This window comes from Cariama cristata, unplaced genomic scaffold, assembly GCF_000690535.1.
Source record: "Cariama cristata isolate BGI_N322 unplaced genomic scaffold, ASM69053v1 scaffold37168, whole genome shotgun sequence".
Classification (NCBI taxonomy): Eukaryota; Metazoa; Chordata; class Aves; order Cariamiformes; family Cariamidae; genus Cariama; species Cariama cristata.
The window spans coordinates 3,467-14,448 of record NW_009630130.1 but is presented as its reverse complement, the minus strand read 5'-3'; the positions used below and the strand labels follow the sequence as shown (position 1 = coordinate 14,448).

The 10,982-nt window shown below is 37.2% G+C and overlaps 1 protein-coding gene across 1 annotated transcript; it reads right to left on the bottom strand.

Moving 5' to 3' along the window:
• Positions 1-252: 252 nt before the first annotated feature.
• LOC104165703 (calsyntenin-2-like) lies at positions 253-9,092 on the bottom strand (the record flags this gene model as incomplete). The annotated part of the gene is made up of 3 exons (XM_009705402.1): positions 253-402; positions 6,962-7,170; positions 8,897-9,092. Coding segments are annotated over 3 exons (555 nt in total), but the record flags the coding sequence as incomplete, so codon positions are not given.
• Between the last annotated feature and the right edge of the window lie 1,890 nt (positions 9,093-10,982).

Here is a 10,982-nt window from a genome sequence, read left to right as displayed (position 1 = left end):
ATATAATAATAATATAAATGTCTTTTTTTCTAATTCATTCTTTGTTCTGATAAACACAGCAAATGTAAACAACTATAGGATTATTATCGACTTTGTTAACAGGCTTGGAATGAAATAAGCATAAGAAACAGTAAGAGTTTTCTATACCACTGCAATAAGCACCCTAATTTCCTTACTGTGAGGTGGAGGGAAAACACCAAAGAAAAGAGATTTAAACAAAAAAATTAAAATGTATAAACTCTTAAACCTTACCTTGCCAGCCTGGTTTGCACACTGGTTTGACATTAACTCGTACTAAGACATCTTCTGTTGCATGTTTTTGCCCACAGTCAAAAGCTGTTACCATTACCTCATACTGATGCTGTTTATCATAGCTCAGTTTCTCAGTGTTTCTGATGTTACCTATAGATTCAATATAAGACAACATTCAGAAATTCATTCTTGGCTAAGCATGTACAGACTACAACATTTGGGTCCTGGCTAATCAAGTCCTTTGTGACCAGAAAGCTCTTCGAAGCACAGGGGATGTCCACAGGCAGGACAGTTATGACGAGTGGGAGGTATTTTCTTTCAATCCAGTAGAGAAATAAAGTTCTTAAGCAGATATAAGATGTTAGGGATATAATATGGGTATGTCTATATTAGAAAACATCTGCTCAATGACACTTTCTAAAGTAAGATTGTAAGACTAATTAGCAATTACATCTTGAAATGTAAAGTACGAGTAGGTGCAACCTCGTTTTTCACATCTTCCAAGAATACACTGCTTTAGTGTGGCAGTCACATTCCTGAGACCCACTCTGAACATCTCCCCAACCTAACTATCCTCCTTTTTTCCCCTAAAGCTATTACCTTTAGGCGAGAGAGATTTTTAGCCCTTTAACACGTTTCCCTGCATTTTAAAAATAGGAAAAGCCTCAGAATCACCTTCTGCGTTAGAGCACTTAGCAGTATTTGATACGACAGCACCGAGTTATCACATGGAGAATAAAACTCAGCAACAACAGTGTTTAATCTGCTGAACCTGACACATATATAAAGGCGACAAATTACCTGTTTCGGGAACAAAGACATTACACCTTTCATAAGAAAAGAGAAAGATCTTTCTCAGAGTACTTCCTGCAGGACTGGAAGATTACCGTGCAGAATGTATGTTCTTGTAATTAACGAGTTCAGCATTTTAATTCTGTCCATTTCCACAGAAATGTACTTCTTGCTCAAAGAGACTGCTTAATACGTTTCACACTTTTGCTCAAGGCTGTTTGTTATACCATCTCCTTGAATGAGAATGCTTGTTCTAGGATTCAGGAAACAAAGTTACTCTGTATCCATGCTACACGTAACACCTGCTTTCAAGCATGGGAAGTTGTTTGGGTTGAATTTGGAATGGGGAGCAACCAAATCCTGGAATTTAGTGAAACGCAGTGACCTGATTCCCATAGGTGCTGGTCAAAGTATCTGTTGTTAGGCATGCTGGCATTGCTTAGGGTTTTGGGTGTGGGATTATTTTTTTTTTTTCATTCAAATGAATGAGACAGGCAAAAGCAAACAAATGCAACTTCTTAAAAAAGTCTTTTGTTAGAGCTCCATTAGTTCGACAAGTAAAGACTTTTAGCAGGTGTCTCTCTCTGATGTACACTCCTTATCAAAGTCCAACACTTTTGTGCCTACTATTACGTTAAAGCCAACTTTAGTAGTTTAATTGAAATTGATGCAAAACTGTTCAAGTCAGGCCTGAAGGAAGGCTGCTTTTGCATTTATCACCATCTTCTGCTTCAAAATTTGTAGTTTAAACAGACCTTTACGCCTGCAGCAATAAATCAGGTCCAATACCCCATTTTCTACTGACTTCGAGTCTTTATCCCTCCCTTTCTGAGCAGGGCACAGAGGAGGACAAGCCCTATCACTATTTTTGTATCTCAAATGGAGAAGCAGAATGACCTGCTGAAGGCTAATATGGAAACCATACTGTGTCTTACAGCTTCTTTGGTTCTCTCTCTCAGGCACCTTCACTTTGCCAGGCATTTTCAAGTCTGCCATGTGCATAGCTCTTCCCATCACTAAAGCAACTGCAGTGACGATATCAACTGCTTTATTATTTTTGAGTTAGCAACTGGCAAAACAATTTAATCTACCCATTTTACTATCTTGAGTTGCTTGATTACCACCTGCCTAAGAGGATTTAATGAAAAACTGCCACTGTATACTTAGTTATTCATTTAATATCTGCTCAGTTGTTCTTTCCTTTCTGCATTATATTATTTCTTACATGAAACTTTATACTTCCCTATTTGGTTCTCCTTGATATTAATTTAATTGATGATCAGCAGAGATAATTTTCAAGAAACCAAAAATATCTGAATCTACATTAGCAGACTGCTAGAATTTGTGTGGCATATTAACTGTCCTTTAAGATTTATCATTCATTACAACATATTTGCATTTCACTAAGTCTGTCTTCCAAGATTTGTATTTCATGATGGTCTTTTAAGATTTGGACTACAAAGATCCTGACTATTAGGTGTTATTCTGGAAGGTCATGTGGGTGTCTTGCAGATGTTACCCAATAGTTTATTGATTTCCTAATTATTCTATTTTTCTGTTACCTCTGACGCTTTATGCTGCTTTGTTATTTGGCAATTTAGTCAATATGATTAAAAAGTAGACACAGAAGGAAAGCACTATAAATACAGACTAATTAAAGTTTTAGAGACGATAGACTGAGAATTCCTATTTACATCTAACCCACAGACAAGAAGGTATTCAATAACATTAATAAAAGAAAATTTTAATGGGAGAAGTAAGTACTTTTCTACACAATCTTTCTAAATCTCTGCCTTTTCCCGGAAATACTCAGAGCTATAACAGATTTAAAAACAAACAAACCAAACAAACAAAAATCAGATAAGTGACAATAAATATAAACAAAAAGAAAAAAATTGTATATAAAAATTCCTGCTTGAGGATACACACATTTACACCTCTGTTTCTTCAGGGTCAGTTTGGGGGATAGTTTGATACAGACTTCCCTCTTTTATGGCTGTCTTTCATCTTATTTTGAAGCAGTCACAAGAACAGGATAAAACTTGACTAATTTACTATGGGAATTCCGCCTTAAATTCCATACTTCCTGTGTGTATGAGAAGTATAAAAGTGAATCTCCTAACTCTTACAAGAGATGAGGGATAGCGTTGTTACATGAGTGGCCTCTGACTTCAGCCAGCTCGTAAGAGTGGCAGCTCAGCATTCCCAGCTGCTAAGAGCCACCAGGAGCTGTATTTAACCATAAGTCAATTGAAGGATTGGACTTGCTTCTTGTCAAAAAGGTGCACTTTTCAATGACAATGGAAAGAAACTGTGGTTTAACAAATAAATATCACAGGCAAATGCTTAACTATAAAGTTTCACTGCTTTTCTGACAATATGAAGTTTGCCTAACTGTTAACACAGATCTCAGTGCTGTAAAGGATGATCTTGTGAGATCCTGTCCACATCTGTTTTCTAAGGTACATAACTTGATAGAACCTGTACTGACTGGATAGATAAGTCAGTAACTCATCTTCATATTGAAGAATTTGAACATGTATTTGTGAAGTGCTTCGCAGTGGTGGGTGGCCAATATAGTTTTCCCCATTTTAGAAATGAGAGTAGGTCAGAGCTGTGAGAGAATTTGTTTCTATATCTGAATCCTCTGACCATCTGACCGTGATCCCTGACAAATGAAGGCAGAAAACACATAAAAATGCTGGCATCATAACAGATCCATGCATTGTGGTTTAATTTTCCTGTTAACTGAAAAAAGTCTACATGATATGGTAACTGACTTGATGATTGGGATTTTCTGCTAAGAAGACAACTAGATTAAACCGCATGTAAAAGTCTCTTAAAACATATTCTATCTTACACCCCTAGTCCCAGTTCTTCGCATAGCAAACCAAATTTGTCCTTTGCCTTTACACGATTGTATTTTACGACCAAGAGTTCATTACCTTCCAATTTAGGCTCATCATATACAAGAGTCAATTTTATTAGTGTTATGGTTTCATAACACTATGTAATTTTATTCACAAAGAAATTACATACCAAGAGTCAAAGTCGCCAAATGTAAATGGGAAGCTTTATATTACCTACCTTTAGGTGCCTAACTTAAAAGATCTACAAGAACTACACCAGGGCTGAATGCTGCTTCCTGTGCCAGCGCTGGGTGCCTCCCCACTTACGCCTCACACAGTTTGGTGATGTGGACTGCACTGCTACAGCCTGGAGGATTCTCTCTTCCTTTCTACAAATGTTCCCCCAATGTGTCATATAATTTTCAAGACAACAAAATGCTCCCTGGATTGATCTAGATACAAGAAATAAGTTTTGCCTAAAAAGACAATGATCTGCCAAAAGAAAGAAGCTGATGGTACAGCATATTCATCTTTCTAAAGGTCTCTGTTTGTGGTTAGTTTTATAGGTTGGTGGTGAAAAAAATGCACCATCTAGGACTGATAATGGCATGTTTTCCTCATGCACCCTCTACTTTTGGGGCCCTCTGCAATATTTAGACTTGATTCTAAGCATCTGGTTAAATACTCTTTCTGGGCAGTGAAATTCCACACTTGTGTTACTGAAAAGCAGAAAAAATCGTAACTTGTAGAAGACTTTGTTTTTCACAATGGGTAAAAAAAAAAGAAATTATAAACAAAATCCTAATTAGCACAGTATTAACAGGCAGTCCAAGGCATCTCATACATCTATTTTAATCATCCTACAGGTAACAAAAATAGGCACAATACCAAAGAATTTGCACCAGAGGAAGGTTATATCAGCTGGCATAGACACATATGGAACTAAACAAAGTATTTCTGTCACAAAATAAAAGTGCAACCACCTATTCTAACTGTCTGTAATCCCAGTAGTTTTAAGCAATTATCATTATCTAAAAAAATTGCAAATTAGACTGCAATTAATGTGGATTGTGGCAGCACCGTTCTTTTAGTGATCAAATAGATCAAAAATATTAATTGAATTCATGACCAAGAAACTGCAAATATTACAACCTTATACAAATTATTCACTGCAGGCTTTAAAGTCATGTTTAAATCAATGATTTTCTCATTGCCTTTGTTGAAAAGCAAGTCCCAGGCACATGAGGACAAAGACATAACCAAGGATTCCTGACACTTCACATGCTTTTGATCATGCCTCTGGCTGTAAGAAACCCATGATCACTCATGAGCCAGCTGCACTATGTGATAGGAGCTGAAAATGCATAAGCAACAGAAATGCCTGCTCTGTATCATGCTAATCACAGTACATTATTTATCCATGGTATCTGTCACAAACCTGGTACGAAATTATGAAACCACCTGCGACTCATTTATGTAACCAGCCCCATACTGGCAAGTCACATGGAGCTATGGAAAAATAAGTTTCAAGCAGAAACATAGAGAACTCCCTTTTATCACAACATGGCAAATCTCACTATTAGAAAAAAATTCAGAGAGAGGAAAAGTTTCTAGGGAATTGCACACAAACATCTACTTCCAAATGCTCAGTTCCTGTAAAAAATTCTTTGTGCAATTGCTCTGGCAAAAGATTACTGTGCCAGCTGACCTCATTTACTTAAACACAAACATACTCATTATGATTGTACTTCCTCTATAGTATACTCGCCTCTCAATGTATTATAACAAGACAGGTTTTTTTTCCCCAATGTCATTTATAGTTTATTGATGCTAACAGGTTATTATCTTTTGATGCTCAGCTGTGCATTGTGCATGAACTGCACAAATAAAGATGAATAATTTTTGAATAGGGGAAAGGGTTTTATAAAACATCACAACATGAAAATGACTGCTTAGAGAAAACAGTAGCTCCATGCATGCTTTCAATTTCCAATTTGGCCAAAAATCATGTTTAACTTCCAAAGAGTATTCTCCTCCTACACACAACATGGATTAAATGCTTCTGTTAGGAAAGATAAATCAGAGCATTGCTGGGCATGCAAACAGGGTGCTTGTTCTGGGGAAACAGGTTCTGTGAGCACAGGAATTTCCATTTGGAACTTCTGCACAAGTGTGCACATGTGAATATCGGCATCAAGGACTCTTATCTACAAAGTGGTGCCAATATGGGACTGCTGAAGCACTTGAAAGACAAAACTACTGTTTTGTATTGCCTGAAGCAAGCAGAGAATGGGAGGAAGGATCTTTAACACATTTTTAAGGCAGCCCAGCTACCCCTCCCAAACTCAGTGCCAAATTCTGTACTTTTGCTTGCTGAGAACTTGACTGGGAAAAGCAGGAGGCTGACACACAGGACCACCAAAGTCAAAAGTTGCTGCATATGGAAAACTTAATAGGGTTTATTATTTTCCCCATAATATTATATACATTAGAAAAACAACTAAATTAAAAAATGATAAGAAATTCTACTACTTCTCCAAAGCATATTTTCTTCCATATTAGTGAATAACGTATCTGCTTCAGGAAGCACCACAGATGGGTAGATCTGTGTACCCACACCCTGAAAGTTTTAACAATCAATAAAATTATCCAGAATATTGTCAATTCTACGTTTAGACTCTGCTCCACAAAGTTCAGAAGAATGGCACTAGCTATAAACCAGTGAATAAATCCTATTAAGTAGGGCTACATGCTGTGTTAGGAAATACCATCACTTGGATAGGAAACTAGATCTGAGACAATTAAGAGAATGGACTGAGTGACAGAGAAACATATTGCTCCTCAAAACTGAGGTTTTAATTTCCACGGTAAATCCACCAAATCTTATGTAAAAGGGGTGGAATTTCCCAGAGTAACCAGTCCTTCATTCTCAGAGATGAGAACAGGATTACTCTCTTGAGTTAAAACTCAAGCCAGGTTATCAGCTAGTATCAATAGCTGATTACACTATCTACAGAAATCACTGCTATCTGTCCCAGAACTTACAATTGGTCCTTCTCCATACTCACCATTTCTGTCAATGGCAAATGGAACATCAGTTGTGACAATTTCATAATTGCAGATCTGGCTATACTGTGGGGAACAGTCCTCGTCTATGGCTTCTACCTGCAGTATACTGTCATAGATCTTTCCCTCTGTCACGGTGGCCTTATACACACTCTCCTTGAAAGCTGGTGAAAACTCATTCACATCCTTTACCTGGATATGGACCACGGCCCTAAAATAGGTAAAGACAGACATCAAAGAGAAAAATTAATTTATCATGAAACATCACTAACAGTTTGTTCTCAAAACACTTGAAAAGACTAACAAAACATTTCTAGAAAACTATGTAAACATCTGCTAAAATAAGATATTATTGAATTTCTATGTTTAATGTGCTCAATTTAGTACCTTAATGTGGCACTAGGTAAAAAGCTTGTAGGGAGAGGGCTTCACAGTGCTCCCTATTCAAATCAGTCTGCATCTTAAAATGGACCCCAGCAGAAAGTCAATGATATCATTCCTGTGTAAAATGGGTTAATAAGCAAAAAAAGAGGAAGAGAATTACAGCAGTCTTACATATTCACTACCTAAAAATGGTCAGTTTATGAACATTCTTTGATACTAAATAAGGCTCTCACCTTCTACTAATTATCTAATCCTTTAGTTAGTTACAACATTGTACATATAAACTTTTGAGGGGCAAAGATAACAGGCCTTTAGTATTAAATAAGTAAATTCTAAAGGCCTTCCTTTGAAAGAATTTGCTATCTGGTCCAATAGGCAGGGTAACAGAGAGAAAGAGAAGTGAAGGGACTTCCTAGATCAACGGCAGAGCCAGTAGTAAAGCTTGGGACCTAGTTCAGCATGCGATTTACTATACAAACCACTATGAGAATGTGTAACAAAGTCTGGTCCCGATGGGCCAGATTTCATTTGGTCAGGATTACACCAAAATTTTCCACAAGTAGAACGTACTGGTTTGTTACTGACACAGGAGGGAAAAACATAATAAAATTTAACAATATGAAGCAAAAACTGTTTCTGTGACTTGATGGTTATTTGATATTGCAAGCTTCCTTCTAAATGTGTATTCTTTTTAAATATCCTGAAAAAGTTCAGCATGCATTATAAAGCTAATTAAATTTTTAATTGTCATGTGTCCTGCATAAGCAAAAGGAAGAATGATTACTATTAATCATTTATTTAAATGGCTTTCTGCAAAACGAACAATTTGTACAGCAGTTATACATCTACACGAGTTAAATTCATTTTTAATGACAAATGGTCTGGAGCTTGGTTTCATGAGTTGAAGGGGAAAAAAGTCATCGTGGCACTTAAGATTATGCAGGGAATTAGCTCCACAGCAAAAAGTACCACCTGCTAATCTTCAATACCCTCCTCATCCAGAGGACTTTAATTCCTCTGAGACTTGCTGTCCAAAAGCTGAGGTCAGAAACAGACTGTGCAAAGGCAACACTGCTGCAGATTATATACATACACATACCTAAAAAAAAAAAAAAAAAGGGCAATTTCTCTTTTCTCGCAGTTTGAAATGAGATGAACAGAGACAAAACCTATTTAGAATTTGTAAATATCAATTAAAAGCTAGCTTCCGTGTCCTGGATGATCTGTTCAGTCAATGTATTTAATGTGAAAGCAAGAATGGAAAAATAAACCAAAACCGAGATGCATTTCTCCACTTGAACATGGATCCTGTTAAAAGCTTCAACAGGAACCACTGCAGAAAGGGTGAAACTGCAGGAGGCAAAAAAAGAAAAATCTTTTCTAAAATGAAAAAGGAATAGCAAGTGGATGGACTATTGCAACCACGGTTCATCTTTGTTTTATTTGCTTTCTACCTGACTACAATATAAAAAGGAGCCCTTCAATATGATCTGTACTACAAAGCAAACGTATGCCAAAGCAAAAAAAAAAAAATTCTCCTCATTTTCACCCACTTGTGAGATTTCTTCCAGTTTGTTCCACCTGGTCCTGATCCACAATCGTAGGCCTGGATGATGAATGTGTATTCCTTCTGCAGTTCACAGTCAATAGGACTTTTTGCTCGAAGACGACCTTCTCCAGATGTCTTGTTTAGCACAACAGCTTCAAAGGGCATTTCTTGTCCATGGATTTTAAAAGCACAGATTTCACCTGTGAGGAATAGTATAAAACAATCATAACCAGGGAGGTCTAAGTCTTATGCACTAGAGTGACAGTGGAGAAGTTAGCACCCATTTGTATTTCACACGCTGTTATAAATGGGGGAAGTACAGACTCAGGCATCAGTTTATAATACATCCAAAAGGGTCATTAGCTGTGTGCTCGTACAACGTGATGCGGTGAGTGCAGCTCTGATCATGTACTTCCCTCTTTCTCTGTCATTACTAAATGGTTTCTTAAAGCCCCAGAGACTATTCCCTAGATATGGTATTAACATCAATGTTGAGCTAAATTAAGACGACTGCATTTAGTTAGAGAAAACAGCAGAAAGAAAAACAGGTAATATTTTAGAGGTGGTCTTTTCTAGCTGCTGTCACTCCTTCCTTGAGCCACTTCAGCTGCCAGGTGGTAGCAGATGTTCAGATTCTTGCAGTTTAGTTTCCCAATAGTGAAAAAACTAATGACGCAGAACATGGGCACATTCAAAATGTATCTTGCTTTATTTACAGACATATATCATCTTTGGAGCAGAAGTAGTTGAAGGAACACAGACAAGTATCCCTTTTGGACATCTCAGTCTCCCGCCCACATTCACACACGAATTCCTTCTTGGCAGCAACTCACTGTGCTTCCAAACTGCCTCCTAACCTAACAGGTCCATAGCTTCTCTCAGAGGAATACTGTATCACAAAACAGATGATATAGCAAGGACTAAAAAAATTGTTTTGGACAGAAAAGACAACATAAAAAAAATCTTGTGAGAATATGAGCCTGGAAGGTAAAAAAAAAAAACCAGTTTCTGGTGATCTTTTTTTCTATCCTTCATACTGATAGCAAGGATATGCATAGTGAATTCATTTTTAGCCACTCCAGAATCCAACTTTAAAAATTAGATATTTATACAAAGACCGATGTGGCTTAAATATTTTTATGGCACATGAAACACATGCTCTTTTATGAGCTAGTCAGTCTCAGGACATGCATTATAGATTCAAAGCTGTCTCCCACTCACACAATCCTTTTCCATTTATTTCCAATTTACAGTTGCAGCCTTTTGGAAATCTCCCTGCCAATCATATCTGAGTCAACTGCCAAATTCTAAATTAACTCTGAATCTATGACCTCTAATTCAAGCCTAGCTCCTCTCTCTCTTTTTCTATTATATTGTTTATTTTTAGAGAAGAAAGTAGACAGTGACTTTATAAAAGTGCTGGAGTTCATAATTCCTATTATGTATGAAAAAGGAAAAATGGGAAGGGGGTGTGTGTGGGGAAGCTGGGGATTAGGTGCGCTTAGAGTATAAGTACAGATTTTTTAGGATATTCCCTCACGTGGATATTCACCACCACATAGGTTTCCCTTTATTATAATGGGAGCTGAAGCTGAGCTCCGCAATATACATGGACATTTAGGCAGATGAATCCCAGACTTAACAATTGTAGTCAATCCTATGAATGTTTCTACAGGATCAGCACACAGTTGTTTTAGTAATTATGAGGCACTGGGAAAATACATAAAGTATTTGCTTGGGCATTTGCTTGCTCCAGCCCCTCACTCAAGTGGCAAGAAAGGGCGGTGGTTTCCCAAGACAGACAAAAGATGCCCTCTTTTCCAGGCTCTCCTTCACCCTTAATGAGCCCAAATATTTAGGCTACAGAAGAAGGAATGGATTTTACCCTGAGAATCAGACTCTGAAAAAGACTAATACTTTGCATATCGATAAGAGCAGTCTCCACAATGTTTAGAACTGTTGCATAGGAAACAAACCATAAGATTAAGAGAAGGCTGAAGTTGTTTGTTCAACCCTGATCGTGGGCACTGATCACTGAGTTTGTATCTCAACATTGTCACACATACCTTTGAAAAAAATTATCCTAATTT